At 50.6% G+C, this 18149-nt stretch overlaps 1 protein-coding gene across 1 annotated transcript in view; it reads left to right on the top strand.

The window, feature by feature from the left end:
• LOC140494728 (protein FAM174C-like) overlaps nt 1-16679 on the top strand; it is a 17790-nt gene extending 1111 nt beyond the window's left edge. Inside the window, 1 exon segment of the mRNA XM_072594269.1 lies at nt 16553-16679. Within this exon segment, the coding sequence (XP_072450370.1) occupies nt 16553-16679 (127 nt within the window).
• The last annotated feature ends 1470 nt before the right edge of the window (nt 16680-18149 follow it).

Genomic DNA, 18149 nt, shown 5'->3' with positions numbered 1-18149 from the left:
GGGGAGGAGAGGAGAGGGGGGGGAGAGGGGGGAGGGGGAGGAGAGGAGAGGGGGGAGAGGGGGGAGGGGGAGGAGAGGAGAGGGGGGAGAGGGGGGAGGGGGAGGAGAGGAGAGGGGGGAGAGGGGGGAGGGGGAGGGGGGGAGAGGGGGGAGGGGGGAGGAGAGGAAGAGGGGGGAGAGGGGGGGAGAGGGGGGAGGGGAGGAGAGGAGAGGGGGGAGAGGGGGGAGAGGGGGGAGGGGGAGGGAGAGGAGAGGGGGGGGAGGGGGAGGGAGAGGAGAGGGGGGGGGGAGGAGGGGAGGGAGAGGAGAGGGGGGGGGAGGGGAGGAGAGGAGAGGGGGGGGGAGGGGGAGGAAGAGGAGAGGGGGGGGAGAGGGGGGAGGGGGAGGAGAGGAGAGGGGGGAGGGGGAGGAGAGGAGAGGGAGGAGAGGGGGGAGGGGGAGGAGAGGAGAGGGAGGAGAGGGGGGAGGGGGAGGAGAGGAGAGGGGGGAGAGGGGGGAGGGGGAGGAGAGGAGAGGGGGGAGAGGGGGGAGGGGGAGGAGAGGAGAGGGGGGAGGGGGGAGGGGGAGGAGAGGAGAGGGGGGGAGAGGGGGGAGGGGGAGGAGAGGAGAGGGGGGGAGAGGGGGGAGGGGGGGGAGGGGGAGGAGAGGAGAGGGAGGAGAGGGGGGAGGGGGAGGAGAGGAGAGGGGGGAGAGGGGGGGAAGGGGAGGAGAGGAGAGGGGGGAGAGGGGGGAGAGGGGGGAGGGGAGGGAGAGGAGAGGGGGGGGAGGGGGAGGGAGAGAGAAGAGAGGGGGGAGAGGGGGGAGGGGGAGGAGAGGAGAGGGGGGGAGGGGGAGGAGAGGAGAGGGGGGAGGGGGAGGAGAGGAGAGGGGGGAGGGGGAGGAGAGGAGAGGGGGAGAGGGGGGAGGGGGAGGAGAGGAGAGGGGGGAGGGGAGGAGAGGAGAGGGGGGAGAGGGGGGAGGGGGAGGAGAGGGGGGAGGGGGAGGAGAGGAGAAGGGGGGGGGAGGGGGAGGAGAGGAGGGGGGGGAGAGGGGGGAGGGGGAGAGGGGGGAGGGGGAGGAGAGGAGAGGGGGGAGGGGGAGGTGAGGAGGGGGGGAGAGGGGGGAGAGGGGGGAGGAGAGGAGAGGGGGGAGGGGGAGGAGAGGAGAGGGGGGAGGGGGAGGAGAGGAGAGGGGTGGAGGGAGGAGAGAGGAGAGGGGGGGAGGGGGAGGAGGGGGGGAGAGGGGGGAGGGGGAGGAGAGGAGAGGGGGGAGGGGGAGGAGTGGAGAGGGGGGAGGGGGAGGAGAGGAGAGGGGGGAGAGGGGGGAGGGGGAGGAGAGGAGAGGGGGGAGGGGGAGGAGAGGAGAGGGGGGAGAGGGGGGAGGGGGGAGAGAGAGAGGGGGGAGAGGGGGGAGGGGGGAGGAGAGGAGAGGGGGGAGAGGGGGGAGGGGGAGGAGAGGAGGGGGGAGGGGGAGGAGAGGAGAGGGGGGAGAGGAGAGGGGGGAGAGGGGGGAGAGGGGGGAGGGGGGAGGAGAGGGGGGGGGAGAGGGGGGAGGGGGAGGAGAGGAGAGGGGGGAGGGGGAGGAGAGGGGGAGGAGAGGGGGGAGGGGGAGGAGAGGAGAGGGAGGAGGGGGAGGAGAGGAGAGGGGGGAGGGGGAGGAGAGGAGAGGGGGAGGAGAGGAGGGGGGGGAGGGGGAGGAGAGGAGGGGGGGAGAGGGGGGAGGGGGAGGAGAGGAGGGGGGGGGAGGGGGAGGAGAGGAGAGGGGGGAGGGGGAGAGGGGGAGAGGGGGGAGGGGGAGGAGAGGAGGGGGGGGGAGGGGGAGAGGGGGGAGAGGGGGGAGGGGGAGGAGAGGAGGGGGGGGAGGGGGAGGAGAGGAGAGGGGGGAGGGGGAGGAGAGGAGAGGGGGGAGAGGGGGGAGGGGGAGGAGAGGAGAGGGGGAGAGGGGGGAGGGGGAGGAGAGGAGGGGGAGGGGGAGGAGAGGAGAGGGGGGGAGAGGGGGGGAGAGGGGGGAGGGGAGGAGAGGAGGGGGAGGAGAGGAGGGGGGGGAGGAGAGGAGAGGGGGGAGGGGGAGGAGAGGAGAGGGGGGAGGGGGAGGAGAGGAGGGGGGGGAGAGGGGGGAGGGGGAGGAGAGGAGAGGGGGGAGGAGAGGAGAGGGGGGAGGGGGAGGAGAGGGGGGGAGGGGGAGGGGGGGAGGGGAGAGGGGGGAGGGGGAGAGGGGGGAGGGGGAGGAGAGGGGGAGGGGGAGGAGAGGGGAAGGGGGAGGGGGAGGAGGGGAGAGGGGGGAGGGGGAGGAGAGGAGAGGGGGGGGAGGGGGAGGGAGAGGAGAGGGGGGAGGGGGAGGAGAGGGGGGGAGGGGGAGGAGAGGAGAGGGGGGAGGGGGAGGAGAGGAGAGGGGGGAGGGGGGGAGGAGAGGAGAGGGTGGGAGGGGGAGGAGGAGGAGAGGGGGGAGGGGGGAGGAGAGGAGAGGGGGGAGGGGGAGGAGAGGAGAGGGGGGGAGGGGGGGAGGAGAGGGGGGAGGGGGAGGAGAGGAGAGGGGGGAGGGGGAGGGGGGGAGGGGAGGAGAGGAGAGGGGGAGGGGGAGGGGGGAGGGGGAGGAGGGGGGAGGGGGAGGAGAGGAGAGGGGGGAGGGGAGGAGGGGGGAGGGGGAGGAGGGGGGAGGGGGAGGAGGGGGAGGGGGAGGAGAGGAGAGGGGGGAGGGAGAGGAGAGGGGGGTGGGGAGGGAGAGGAGGGGGGAGGGGGAGGGGGAGGAGAGGGGGAGGGGGGAGGGGGGAGGGGGAGGAGAGGAGAGGGGGGAGGGGGAGGGGGGGAGTGGGAGGAGAGGAGAGGGGGAGGGGGAGGGGGGGAGGAGGGGGGGAGGGGGGGAGGGGGGAGGGGGAGGAGAGGAGAGGGGGGAGGGGGAGGGGGGGAGGGGGGGGGAGGGGGGGAGGGGGAGGGGGGGGAGGGGGAGGAGAGGGGGGAGGGGGAGAGGGGGGGAGGGGGGAGGAGGGGGGAGGGGGAGGAGGGGGGAGAGGGGGGAGGGGGAGGAGGGGGGAGGGGGGAGGAGGGGGAGGAGGGGGGAGGGGAGGAGGGGGGAGGGGGAGGAGGGGGGAGGGGAGGGAGAGGAGAGGGGGGGAGGGGGAGGAGAGGGGGGAGGGGGAGGGAGGGGAGGGGGGGGGAGAGGGGGGAGGGGGAGGAGAGGGGGGAGGGGGAGGAGAGGGGGGAGGGGGAGGAGAGGGGGGGAGGGGGAGAGGGGTGAGGGGGAGGGGGGTAGGGGAGGAGAGGAGAGGGGGGGAGGGGAGAGGGGGGGGGGAGGGGGAGGAGGGGGAGGGGGGGGAGGGGGGGAGAGGGGGGAGGGAGAGGGGGAGGGGGAGAGGGGAGGGGGGGGGAGGGGAGGAGGGGAGGGGGGGAGAGGGAGGGGGGAGAGGGGAAGGAGGGGGGAGAGGGGAGAGGGGGGGGAGGTGGGGAGGAGGGGAGGGGGGGAGAGGGGGGGAGAGGGGAGGAGAGGGGGGGAGGGTGGGGAGAGGGAGGGGGGGAGGGGAGGGGGAGGGGAGAGGGGGGGGAGGGGAGGGGGGGGAGGGTGGGGGAGAGGGGAGGGGGATAGGGGAGAGGGGGGAGGAGGGGGGAGGGGGGAGGGGGGAGAGGGGGAGGGGAGGGGAGAGGGGGGGGGAGAGGGGGAGGGGAGGGGGGGAGGGGGGGGAGGGGAGGGAGGAGGGGTGAGGGGGGGGAGGGAGTGGGGGAGAGGGGGGGGAGAGGGGGGAGGGTGGAGGGGGGAGGGGGGGGAGGGGGTGGGGGGGGAGGGGGGGGAGAGGGGGGAGGGGAGGAGAGGGGGGGAGGGGTGGGGAGGGGAGGGAGAGGGGGGGAGGAGGGGGGTGGGGAGGGGGGGGAGGGTGGGGGGGGGGAGGGGGGAGAGGAGGGGGGGGGGGAGGGGTGGGGGAGGGAGGGGGGAGGGGGGGGGGAGAGGGGGGGGGGGGAGGGGAGGAGGGGGGTAGGAGGGGGGGGGAGGGTGGGGAGGAGGGGGAGGGGGGGGAGAGGGGGGGAGGGGGGGGGGGGAGAGAGGGGGGGGAGGGGGGGGAGGGGGGAGGGAGGGGGGGAGAGGGGGGGGGCAGGGGAGGGGGAGTGAGGGGGGGAGAGAGGGGGGGGGGGAGGGGGGAGGGGGGAGGAGGGGGGGGGGGGAGAGGGGAGGAGGGGGGGGGGGGGGGGGGGGGAGGGGGAGGAGGGGAGGGGAGGAGGGGGGAGGGGGAGGGAGGGGGGCGGGAGGGAGGGGGGCGGGGGGGGGGAGAGGGAGGAGGGGAGGGGGGGGAGGGGGGGGAGGGGGGAGAGGGGAGGGAGGGGAGGGGGGCGGAGGGGGGGGGGGGGGAGAGGGGAGGAGGGGAGGGGGGGGAGGGGGGGGGAGGGAGGGGGAGGGGGGGGTGGGGGGAGGGGGGGGAGGGGGGGGGGAGAGGGGGGAGGGGGAGGGGGGAGGCGGAGGGGGGGGGGGGAGGTGGGGAGGGGGAGGGGGGGGGGGGTGAGGGAGGGGAGGGGGGGAGGGGGGGGAGGGAGTGGGGGGGGAGGGGGGGGAGGGGGAGGGGGGGGGAGGGGGGGGGGGGAGGAGGGGGGGGAGGGAGGGGTGGAGGGGAGGGGTGGTGTGGAGGGGTGCAGGTGGTGGGGAGGGAGGTGGGGAGGGGGGAGATGGGAGGGGGGAGTGGAGGTGGGGGTGGGGAGGAGGGAGTGGGGGGTGGAGGGGGAGGGGGGGAGGGGAGGGCAGGCGGGGGCTGGGAATTAGCGGGAAAAGCAGATCGGATGGAATAGCAATTGGAATGGAAATGGTAGGAGAGAGATGGGGTGAATGTGGAAGGGGAGGGTTGGGCAATCCAAGTGGTGGTGCGTAATATCTGGAGTGGAGGGATTGAGAGGCGGACTGGAATGGTTTAAAGAGAGCGAGGAAGGGCTGGATTATGGATACACAGTTCAGGGATTTGGTGTAAAGCTGCTAGGAATATATGTTTGGATGACAGCAAGGGGAGAGGGATTCCCAGGAACAAAAATGAGATTGGGAGGGTGGATATGTGCCTGATAGATAAAGCAGAGCAAAAAAAAGTAACAGACAGACAAAATAGACAGTCCTGGGATTGGGTGACGAAGGAGATGAAAGGGTGAAGCTATGACCACATTGACAGGATGGATCTGGGTGGATGGAAGGAGTGACCCCTTAGAATGTAACCAGTGACTCTTTGGAATTTTGTTTTAAATTCATAATCTTGGAAAAATTGGCTAAATGCTGAAATTGATTCGGCAATAAACTGTCAGCATGTATGGTAGACTTATCATTTGGAATAAGACATGCAATTTGACTCATTTTGTTGGAACTTCTCCTAAGAAACAGATAACACTGTACGTGTTTAAACGGATTTGTAATCTGTCTCACTTTGTTCCAATTGTAAATTTTCTTCCTCTACCAGATCCTGCATATCAACAGCTCTATTCCCTTTGGCAAAAATTGCTCCAGTAAATCTAGCAATCGTTTGTGTGCATTTGATTGTTCAAGTGTCACTCTGAAAGTTAGGGTGGTATTATATGTCTGTTGCTTAAAGCAGCACTGGAAGGAGGGAATTTTTTTTAAGACAAATATGAAAAGATATAATATAAATCTCCCTTTGTTTTCTGGTGTGCATGCATTGTTTTAAGTGTTGCAAGAAGTGAACTCTGGCCAATCCTTGCAGCAAACCCTTAACACACCTGAAGAAGCTAATTAAAAATATTATGACATACTTCTAGAGCAGGTGAGACTTGAACCCAGGCCTTCTGGCTCAGAGAAAGGGACGCTACCACTGTGCCACAAGCACCCTGACCGTACTCCTCTATTCCCTACAGATTTTTAACAAGTTTTTTTTTAAGTGTTAATTGAAACCTACCATCTCAGTACAGATAATCTCACTTGCATGTTTTACTGATTATGCTCTGTTCTTAAAACTGGTAACCTGTTGTCTGGGGTAACTGACATGAAAAGCCATTTTGAACCGATACCTTGAAACACGTTTACATTCCACACCTTGACTAAATGGTTCAGCTTAAAATTTCTCATCAATTTGCCAGTTATTTTCTGAATGCAAATTATCTTTCAGCTTGAATCAAGCACAACAAATTCGCACTTAAACTTCTTCATGTCTAATGAATATCAGTTTTGTTCAATGTTACCCTTTACAATGTGGTGTAATGGAAACTGTTTGCTTTTTTTTCAAGGTCATCTGGTTGCTAGGACTTGTGCTCATTGGACTATGGAGGTGAAAATGTGGCCAGATAAGCAGTATTAGTGATTGGGAACAATGCCTGAGGATTTCACAAGCTTACAGTCCCATATAAAAAAAAGTGGGAGAGAGATAAACTCAGCAACATGGACTAGTCAGCCAAATGTGGGTGTTGGGACATCCTTTCAGGCACAGGCAATGTTCTCAGTATTAGTGTGTCATGTTTTCTGTGCCTTAACTGTATCACTTTGGATAAGAGATTTGGCCCAGATAGGTGGGGCTTGCCCTGGAAATGTTATGCTGTTTAATTCTAGGTGAAATTAGGAGATTAACCATCATAACTGAACTGAGCACCACCACTCTTCTTTTTCTCTCACTTCCTAACTCACCCTCTCGGCATTCAAGCTAATTGTCTCACTCCCACCTGATACCTCGTCAGCTCCGCCTTTGTCTCTGGTCTTTAAAAGCCTATCTGAACACAATGACTGCCATGAAAAAGAGGCATGTCCATCTTCACTCACCAGACTTGCCTCGGAGAGTCTGCACTAGCCTCTGTAAGCTGCAATCAGAATTGGACGTCAGGGCTCAGAAAACTTCACATGGGCAGAGGCAGTGTTTCCGCCATTGCTGCCAGAAGGTTCGGATCAATATCTTTATAAAGACTTGGTTAGGTCACAACTGTAGCAATTCTGTAATCCACATTATAGGAGAAATGCGATTGCACTGGAAAAGGTGCAGATAAGATTAATCAAAATGATGTCTGGTTTGAAGTGCTTTAATTATGAAGAGATTGGATGATGGGGTAAAATAGGGCTGAGTCAACATGGCTTTGTCATGAATGAAAAATCTGTTAGAATTTTTTGAGGAAGTAAAAAGCAAGTGAGACAAAGAGAGCCATTGGACATAATCTGTTAGATTTCCATAAGGCCCTTGACAAGGTTCTGCACGTGAGACTGGTAAATAAGATCAGAGTCCATCATGATAGGAGCCACGGTCCTGGTATGGATAAAGGATTGTGTGACTGGCAGAAGGCAGAGAGCAGGCGTTAATGGGGTCTTTTTCAGGATGGCAGCTGGTGACCAGTGGGGTTCCATAGGGGTCAGTGTTGGGACCACAATTATATATGTTATACATCAGCAATTTGGACGAAGGAACTGCAGGCATTGTTTCTAAGTTTGCAGATGACACAAAGGTAAGTGGAGAGGCTGCAGAAAGACTTCAACAACTGGGAACTTGATAAATTGCAATATGGGAAAGTGTGAGGTTATGCATTTTGTCTACACTTTTGTTCTTCCTACCAATTTTCTAAATTGGGGAAAAGCTTTGAAAATCTGTAGTATAAAGGGACTTGGGATTCTTGTTCAGGATTCTTTTAAGGTTACCATGAAGGTTATTTTGGCAGTTAGGAAGACACATGCAATGCTAGCATTCATTTTGAGAGGGCTAGAATACAAGAACAGAGATGTACTGCTGAAACTGTATCAGGCTCTGGTCAGACTGCGTTTGGAATATTGTGAGCAGTTTTGGATCCTCTCATCTGAGGAACAATTTATTGAAGGGTGTCCAGAGAAGGTTTACAAGGTTGAATCTGAGGATGAAGGGCTTGTCGTATGAGGGGCAGTTGAGGACTCTTGGTCTGTATCCATTAGAGTTCAGAAGGGTGAAAGGGGGATCTGATTGAAACTGACAGAATAGTGAGAGGCTTTGCTAGAGTGGACGTGGAAAAGATGGGTCCATTAGTAAGAGAGATAAGGATCCTCACAGTGAAGGGATGACCCTTTAGAACTGAAATTAGAAATTGTTTTTCAGCCAGAGGTGCTATTTCTGTGGAATACACTGCTGTAGAGGCCAGGAAATTAAGTGTATTTAAGACCAAGATAGATAGGTATTGATTGGTCAGGGGATCAAAGGTTACAAGGAGAATGAGGTTGGAGTAATGAGTTCATACATGAAAGGCAGTGAAGATTTGTTAAAGAAAAATCAGTGTTCAACTATTTTAATTGAGTTATTTGAAGTAATGAAGAGGGTCAATGAGAAAAGTGAGAGTTCAAAAGACTTTGAAACTGTCAAAAGACATTTGATAAAGTACCACAAAATAAACATGTTTAGAAAATGGAAGCCCAAGCTATTAAAGAGCTGACTGCATGGATGTGAAACTGACTAAGAGGCAGAAAGCAGAGAGGACTGGAAAACTGGTTGTTTTCCAGACTGGAAGAATATAAACATTGTCCCCTGGGCTCAATATTGGTATCACTCCTCTTTTGGTATTTGTTAATAACCTGGATATTTTAGATATCATTTCAAATTTTATGGTGGCATAAAATGTGAAAAATGTTTTAAACAACAAAGATGATAACCAACCTGGATAGTAGATGTGTCTTAATTTGGGTCAGTGTGATGTAATTCATTGTAACAAAATGAATCACTAGAAGCAATGTAAACTAAATGGCGATATTTTGGTAAGGACGCAGGTACAGAGATTTGGTGCTAAAAGTATACACATCTTTGAAGGTGGCAAGGTAAGATGGCTCGAAAAGCATGGGATTCTTAGCTTCATAATTGAAGCATAGAGTATAAACTCAGGGAAGCTATGTAAACCTTTATAATTTATTACTTAGACTAAATTGAATTATTGTGACCATTTCTACACTGAGGCAGCATGGTGGCACAGTGGTTAGCACTACTGCCTCACAGCACCAAGGACCTAGGTTCGATTCCACCTTCAGGCAACTGTCTATGTGGAGTTTGCACATTCTCCCTGTGTCTGCGTGGGCTTCCTCTGGGTGCTCCGGTTTCTTCCCACACTCCAAAGATATACAGCTTAAGTGGATTGGCCATGCTAAGTTGCCCATAGTGTCCAGTATTGTATAGGCTGAATCGACTAGTGATGGGAAATAGAGTTATAGGGGGGAGGGTCTGTGTGGGTTGCTTTTCGAAGGGTCACTGTGGACTCGATGGGTTGAATGGCCTGCTTCCACACTGAAAGGAATATATGATTCCAGATATTACACTTTTCAAGATCAGTTTCAGGGCTTAATAATGGCACAGAGGAGATTTGATAAAATGCTACCAGGGATACTGGATTTATTTACTCGGAGACATTTGAGGAACTGGGATTGTTCTTCCCTGATCAGAGAATGTTAAGAGGAAATGTAACCAATATTTTCAAAATGGGACTTAGGTTAAATAAAGTAAAACTGTTTCTGGTGATGGAAGGATTGGAATTTTATTTTGTTTCTTAAAATCAGATGTGAGATGAGTAAAACAAAATTATGCAAGAAGCTATCATGCTGAGGGAGACACTGTCTGAAAGAATGAAAGCAAGTATACATTTCCAGTTGGGAAAGAAGGGGAATGGGGCTTACAGATCTTTCAAAATGTGACAAAGGCAGTATGGGCTGAATGGATATCTTCTGTGCTGTATCATTTTTGACTCTAGCAGTGGTTGTGTGATTGCCACTATGTGATTTTTTCCATTTTAATTAATGGAAGTGCATGCTTTTCACCTTGAGCAGAATTGTTGAGTGTGTCACTTTGGATGACTGTCTTTACCCTGTGCAAATAAGATAATTAGGCTTAGTTTTACATACACTAATGAAACTTTGGATGATATCTTTAAACATGCTTCAAATGCCAGGAATAGGTTTTTCAAACAATGAATCACTTTGAAATCAATAACGAAGCAACTTGGTGTTAGTAGCAACAAGCTGAATGGCTTTCTGACTGATTTGGTGAAGGAAAGGATCAAATGCCAGGAGAATGCCTTTGACTCTTTTCAAAACTGAGCAGTAACTTTGCCATCTGTTTGAGCCAGCAAAGAGGGAAGGTATACAGACTGCTAGTGTTAGAAGTGTAGATCTCTTTGGAGGTGTGCCAGCTGACCATTGGAGTTGAGAGCCAGAGACACTCATTGGATTTTGTATTCTTGAGTTCTTGATGGCTCTTGTGGTGCAGTCATAGTGTTCTTACCTTTGAGCCAGGAGGCCTGGGTTCGCGTCCCACCTGCCCTAGTGTGTCATAACCTGAGCAGGTTGATTTTAAAATTGAAAGTGCGAATTTGTCCTCACTGGGGAATTGACTTCTTGACAGGGAAACATAGAAACAGGTGTTTGTGATAAACTATAGATTGGCAATAAAACTCTTGTGAATTTTTGAAAATCTTTGGCTGCCTAATTCAACATCTGGGATATCGATCTGTTAAACATCTGGTGCATGATATGTTCTTTATATCCAGAGGACTAGAATACACCTATATGCTTCATCTGTATAAAATACTCAATGGGCAACCTCTGGAGTATAATGAACAGCTTTTAGGTAGCATATCTTCAGGGGAATAAATTGCTTGCAAGGGAGAGCTCTGTAGATCTATTTGAATGATAACCTGGATTCCATGTGCAGAGAATAAACAAAGTAGGATTGTAATCCCTGAAATTTAGAAAGTTGAGTTATTTGATCTTAATTTTCAAGATATTAAGGAAACAACTAGGTCAGATAAATAATCCTTTTCTGCCAGTTAGATGTTACAGTACTACAGAGATAGTCAAAAAAAAATCAACCTTTCTTGAGAGCATAAGAACGAGAACAGGAGTTGACTGCAGCTTCAAATACATTTGTATCCTCCTCACCATTTCCCTTCCTGCCTAGGTTTGTATACGTTAGCGAACTTAGGCAAGCGATTGTCAGTCTCTTCATCAAAATCATTAGTATAGATTCCAAATTGCTGAGACCTCAGGCCGATTCCTTTTGATACTTCACCAGTCGCAATCTGCCAACTTTAAAATGATTTATCCATTCAACCTTAGCCAGCTCTCCCGTCATACCCATGTAATCAGCTTTATTTAAGTTTATGACTGTTATTTGGGAGTGGAAGATATAACTTTCAAGTGTAATATATTCAGTTGTGGCATGATCCCCCTTTTCCCTTCAGTGGATCTGATGTGATGAGATTACGAATAAATCTTACCTCACTGCATTTTGAGAATGAAAGGGCAGCACGATGGCTCAGTGGTTAGCACTGTTGCCTCACAGCGCAAGTGACCCGGGTTTGATTCCAGTCTCGGGTGACTGTCTGTCTGTGTGGAGTTTGCACATTCTCCCCGTGTCTGCGTGGGTTTCCTCCAGGTGTTCTGGTTTCCTCCCACAGTCCAAAGATGTGCAGGTTAGGTGGATTGGCTATGCCAACTTGTCCATAATGTCTAAGGATGTTCAGGCTATGTGGACTAGCTATGGTAAATGGGGGGGTTACAGGGATAGGATAGGGGGCTGGGTCTGGGTGGGATGCCCCTCGGAGGGTTGGTGTGGACTTGATGGGCTGAATGGATTGCTTTCACGCTGTGGGCATTTTATGAAATTGGAAAAGTCTTTGTTAAAAGTTTGGGAGTTTATTCTGAAATGACTATTGATGCTGCATCAATCTTTAATTTTAAATCTGCGTTTGCTAGATTTATGTTAACCAAAGCAATGTGTGGCAAAGTTGTGATGGAGTGAGGTCACTGATCAGCTGTGATCTTATTGAATAGAGACACTGACCTCAGGTGCTGAATAGCCACCTCCTGTTTCTATAATTCCATAGACTGCTACTCTAGGTTAGAATATAACCTCGCTGTCAACAATTCCGAATGCTAAGTAGGAGCAGAGAAGGTTGTGAGCGGTGTACAATAGAAGTGTATAAGGGTGAGTAGAAAGCAGCTGATCCTCTTAGTCGAGGATTCCGTAACAAAGTGGCGCAATCTTTAAGGTGAAAGGCTGGAGGATTAGAGGGGACCTGAGGAAAGAAGTTTTCACCCAGAGGCTGGTGGGGTCTGGAATGCCCTGTCTGGGAAAGTAGTTGACGCAGAAAACATCAACCTTTACAAAATACTTGGATGGGCAGTTGAAGTGTCATAACATTTAAGGCTATGGGTCTAGTGCTGGAAAGTGGAACTATTGTGGGTAGTCATGTATTTTTGGTGGTACAGACGTGCTGGGCCAATTGGCCTCTTCTGAACTGTATGACTCTATGAAGTGCAGCTTCCCTTCCATTTCAGGGGTTGGGGTGCTGTTGTGTCCTTCTTGGAAATACCTTATCTAAATCTGATTGCACTGTGGTTTGTAAATGAACTTACTACTTCTAAATTGGCAGAGCACTTTCAAAGGTAAAACTTAAACACACACAGTCTTTCTAAGCTGCAGTCCAGGGGAACATACTGCTACAGTCAGCCCAGCTTATTTTCTTTTCAATGACATTCTGAAAGGGAGCATGGAGCGGTGGGGGAGCAGTCTCCCTCCTTGATGTCACGTTAAAAGGATTGCACTCTAAATGTCTGCTCCCAGGCTACCTCTAACCAAGACTTCTAAAGCACAAGAACAAAGAAAGAGCAACAGAGACAGCAGTCAGAGTAGCATTTTGTGGTAATTTAGATGAATATAGTTCCCCTTTAATCTGTTAATTATATTCAGAGTTGTAATCCATAAGGGTACGGCATGCATTTAACCATTAAGGAATAATTAGTCATTGCAGTTGAACAGAGAAAGCTTCCAGTGTGGGCTGTGAAAGAGAAAAACAGGATTGTGCTGATGCCTTTTTGATGGGTTTTGATGTGAATCTTGCATATTTACAAGATTTGTGCTTTTAATTTGAGTTGGCAGTCCCCTCTCAGAAAGTTGGGGTTTGAAGCTTTGCCCCCAAACCACAGATGTCAGTGAGGGGGTGCAGCATTGTCAGAGAAGCTGTGATTTCTTCAGTCAAAATGTTAATGCTGCGCTGCGTTGATACATGTGAATGTCAAAAGATTCCATTGGGCGAAAGTGAGGACTGCAGATGCTGGAGATCAGAGTCAAGATCAGAATGGTGCTGGAAAAGCACAGCAGGTCAGGCAGCATCCAAGGAACAGGAAAATTGACGTTTTGGGCAAAAGTCCTTCATCAGGAATGAGGCAGGGATCCTCCGGGGTGGAGAGATAAACGGCAGGGGGGTGGAGCTGGGGAGAAGGTAGCTAAGAGTACAATAGGTGGATGGGGGTGGGGGTGAAGATGATAGGTCGGAGAGGAGGGTGGAGCGGATAGGTAGGAAGGAAGATTGGCAGGTAGGACAGGTCATGAGGATGGTGCTGAGCTGGCAGGTTGGAACTGAGGTAAGGTGGGGAGAGGGGGAATGAGGAAATTGGTGAAGTCCATATTGATGCATTAGTCTATTTATCTTGACCAGAGTTCCACCAGTGCCATCAAATGCGGGTTAAGGTTGTTCATCCTAATACTGTCTGTGAGAGTATGCTACCCAAACGTATCCAAGTGACATGATGTGCTAGATTCAAGTCACTGCACTTCAAATTATTTCCTGAATATGAAGTACTTTGAAGTAAGGGACATTGTAAAAGTCTGTCTTTATTTCCTGTTTCTCTTTGGTCATTTTATTGCTCATAATGCACAAGGATGTCTATTCATTTCTGCTATTGTCCAATGGAGAAACTATTGATTATTCAGAGGAAATAATGTTTTCTTATCTTCCATTAAGTTAAATTCCATATTTATGTTCTATTGTACAAATACGAAAGCTGTGAATATTGGAGGGCGGGGGGGTAGAGAAAGGAACAATATATTTTCTACAAAGCAGTCACTGTGAGCTATTTAAATGCCATTCACTATTTTAATTTACTCTGAGACTTGATTTCTGTCTGTCAGTGCAGTATTGAGTGAGTGCTGTGCTGTCAAAGATGCTATCTTTCAAATGAGACATTAATTCGAGGTCCCATTTGCCTTTTTGAATATGGAAGATATTGTGATGCTGGTTGAAGAAAAGTATGTGAGTAGTTGTGGTGTCAGACCAACATTTACCTATCAGTCAACATCACATCAAGTTATCTTGTCATTATTCTATTGCTGTTTAGTGGGAGATTTTTATGTGCAAATTGGCTGCCCCATTTTTATATTATAGCCAGTGAAATGTACTCGCTATTGTAGAGCATTTTGGGGCGTGAAGCTGCTATAGAAATGCCTCAGTTTGTTTTTTTTTAACAGCAAATCTCTATGTAGAATTTACAGAAACTAGTTTAATTGGTCTGTGTTACAGGGTTGGGGACAAAGGTGGGGGCAGACAGGAAGGCTGGTGTACTGCTGCCCAGGGTCCTGAATGGGGATCAGACCTAGCAAGTGTTCGCTGTGTCAATCCCATTGAACTGCTTTTGGGGGGGGGGGGATGCTGGATGGGAGGTGGCTGCAGCAATGCAGTAGGTCTCTTACACACAAGTGTGTGAGCAAGGCAGGCAGAGCAGGAAAAAGAAAACTTCAGAAAACTCCGAGCCCCAGAAGAGAGGCATTGAATCAATTAACCGAATAATCAATTATCCGAACGAAATAGTGCCTGCCCATCTTGTTTGGATAACTGAGACTCCCTCTGTATTGTACTTGCCTCCACCACTACCTCTGGTAGCATGTTCAGGCATTCACCACCCTCTGTGTGAAAACGTTGCCCCTCTGGACCCTTTTGTATCTCTCTCCTCACATTAAACCTATGCCGTCCAGTTTTAGACTCTCCTACCATTCCCCCTCCTCTGCTTATCTAGTTTCCTCTTAAATGCACCCTTACTATTCAGCTCAACATTCCTTGTAGTGAGTTCCACATTCTAGTCACTGAATGGGAGACACTAGCTTAGAATTCTGGAACTTTCTCCCTAATATCAGTGGCTATACCCTACCTGGCATGGTCTCGCCTGTTCAAGAAGGCAGCTGATCGTGACCACCTCTAGTGCAACTGGCCACTACCTTCTCAAGGGCAATTGGGAATGAATAAAAACTAATTGGCCTGGCCATGATGCCCACATTCCATGAGCAAATAAATGGAAATGTTTCTCCTGAATTCCCTCTTGTATTTATTTGCCGAGGTATGTATGTGTGGCTTCTGAAGTGTGATTCTCCTTGGAATCTTTCTACTACTTGCCATCCCTTGATTCATTGGTTTCTCCACAGATAAAAAGAGGAGATAGTATGTGTTATAAAAGCTGCATTGTGACAGGTTAAGGGTGTTTGCAATGCAATCTCATGGCATGCTACACCACAGAAGGAGTTCATTTGGCCCATCACACCTGTGCTGACTCTTTAAAAGAGCTATTACCTCATTAACTTTGTGTTGCATATTATTTTTAGTAATTGAGCAGAACTGCCTTAATTTACCTTGTATAATGATGAATTTCTCTCCAATTTGTTATTTTGCGTTGTGAGAACGTTTAAAAGTGAATTAGAATCCCATTTAGCTTAAGTAACCCAAAGCGTTGAAACCCCTAATGAGGCAATTAAAGCACTTAAATATTCTGTTTAACATCCATGTTTTAACCTTCACTCTGCACCATTAGCATTGTGTTTAACAAAGGAATGTAATGCGCCACACAGGATCTATTGCCAAGGCTGCTGTTTCTGCTCTACCAGGGCGAGACAGAGCGCGGGAGATTGCATAATGTTACCGGTCATGCATTTCACTGCCATCTGTTCCTCTTATCTCCAGGCAGCTCTGTGTCTTTTAAATTTAGAATTATGTGAGAGAAGCCAAGACCATTAGAATGTTCGACTGCAGCTGGAAAAAGTAAGACAGAATAGACAAGATAGATTGAATCTTGTTTAGGTGATGGAATTCTTAAGTTTCGAAAGAGAGACTTGCACTGATGTAGTATCTTTCATAACATCAGGATGTCCCATGGTCACTCAGCATCCAGTGAAATACTATCAAAGTCTGATCCCTGTTAATTGGAAAACTTGACACCCAATTTGTGCAGAGCAAGCTCCCACAAACAACACTGAATATTATATCAAGCAGATGATCTGCTTTTAATTATCCTGATTCTTAGAGGAAAATTATTGGAATGTTGCACTGCTGTTTTTTGGGAATAAAGTGCTGTACGATAGTTTCATGAGTCCTTTGTGTAATATCTCATCCAACAGTTCTGAAAGTGCAGCACCCCCTCAGTAATGCACTGAAGTGGCGATCCATTTTTTTGTGGTCAAGCCTGTGAAATGGGACTTAAAACCACAATCTGCTGCTTTGGGGCAAAAGTAGGATCTACTGAACCACTTCGAGCTGATTGCAAGAAATCAAAAAGCAAATGAAAAGAAGTTCCAAGATGTTTAGGTCCTGTCACAGAAAGGTTTACAAAAGGAATGTGTGGAAATGTGTCTTGTGCGTCAAGGCAAAGGAAAGGAAATGGGATGGGGAAGAGTTACTAGACACATCTTAATTTTGTAGATTAAATTGCTGTTACAGCAGGAAGCTGACATTTCTCTGCATGTTCGTGAAGTGAACCAATTGCAAAATGAAGAATTCCTTCACCCACTGCCCTGTCTAATGGTTCCTAGAGGGAGAAGTCCTTTTATTCACAATTTTTAAAACAAAATTCTACCTCTTAGGTTAAAGAAAACACAAAGAAAGAAGTATGGCTTGCTTGCTTCATATGATGACCATGTGGAAATGGCTCCAATGGATACTGACGATGATGACACAACTTTATTTGAAGTAAAGGGCATGAGGAGGTAAGGATTGTTGACTGCAGGGTTCGGCTCTAACCATTTTATATTTGTCTCTCTCTTATGATCTAGCTGTCTCCTGCAAAGTAAATGCTTCAAGTGCTTGGGCAGTTATGCTTTCTTCAAATTATTCCCACCTCTGAAAACATCTAATGCTGAGTATATAAAACAAATTTGAAAAATCTAGTGGAAGGCATTGATGCATTTTAATAAGTTGAGTAAACTCATTCCCTTTCTTTTCAGTGTTGCAATGTATTTTTTTATTTGTTTGTGTGATGTGGTGTAGGTGTTGCTATCCAGTAGTGTGTATCACCCATTTCTAATTATCTTGAACTGAGTGGCTGCAAGAACCATTTCAAAGAGCAATGATGAGTACCATCACCGTTGTGGGTCTGGATTCACAAATAGGCCAGAACCAGACAGGGATGGCAGATTTCCTTCCCTAAAGTTTATTAGTGAACCAAATTTTTTTTGTAAAAATCCATGATAATTTCATGCTTGCTATAAGCTTTCAATTCCGGATTGATTGAGTTTAAATTCAGTTAGCTGCAGTTGTGGTAGTGGAATCCAAGCCCCCAAAACAGGAAGGTGGCCCTCTAAATTTCCCAGTCCACTGATGTTACGACGGTGCCATAGTCTCCCTGGAGTCTGGTCCATTTTGGATTTCTGTCTACAATGCTGCTTGTTATGGCAAAAAGAGGAAACCATGCCTAAGACCAGGAGGGGCACAGGAGAATATTGAAGCTAATTTGTGATGTCTTTGAGAAGTGATATTTCAGAGGGATCTTTAAAGGTGTCGTTGTGTCACCACAGTCTTACCAGACCATAGGGCTGCTCTCTAATGAGAGAGAGAGAGACAACTGGTGGTGATTTAACCTGGGATTCACCATATTTTGGGTGAGGGGAGAGGTTGAGAAAGAGAGTGCTCTGTGGTAAGCTCAGCCAGTGATGGGAATTGAACCCACGCTGTTGACACTACAGTACTCTACACACCCCCACCTCTCTTTCCCACCCCCCCCCCCCCCCCAGCCCAGCATTAAAGTTATACCCAAAATAAAACTCTGATTTTCCCATTCAACAATTGAATAAGCATGCACAGGTTCAGGGTTTTGAAGTGAATAGTTTTAGAAACAACCATAAAGTGCTTCTTTACAGAGCAAATAGTCAACAAGTAGAGCACATTTGCCAAGATGTGGTGTTAACAGCTTGCACCAAGGTCAGGAAATGGAGCTCCTTATAAAAAGTTTTCTAAAGTGATAATATTAAAGAAAGATAAAATTAAATGGATGCAAAAGTTGTCATTTTACAATATGACTTGCCTTTTAAAATGTTGGTTTTGAGTATTGGCACATTTTGAGTAGTTGTATTTTAAAAATGTATTTAGACACTGTTTGTTACTAAGGAGTAGACTCGATGGGCTGAATGCCCTAATTCTTTCCTCTGTCTTATGGACTTAAATCTGCCTGTAATATTTTGCTGT

Source organism: Chiloscyllium punctatum, chromosome 24 (genome assembly GCF_047496795.1).
Source record: "Chiloscyllium punctatum isolate Juve2018m chromosome 24, sChiPun1.3, whole genome shotgun sequence".
NCBI classification, from domain to species: Eukaryota; Metazoa; Chordata; class Chondrichthyes; order Orectolobiformes; family Hemiscylliidae; genus Chiloscyllium; species Chiloscyllium punctatum.
The sequence above is the reverse complement of the archived record's forward strand: the minus strand, read 5'-3'. Positions and strand labels throughout refer to the sequence as shown.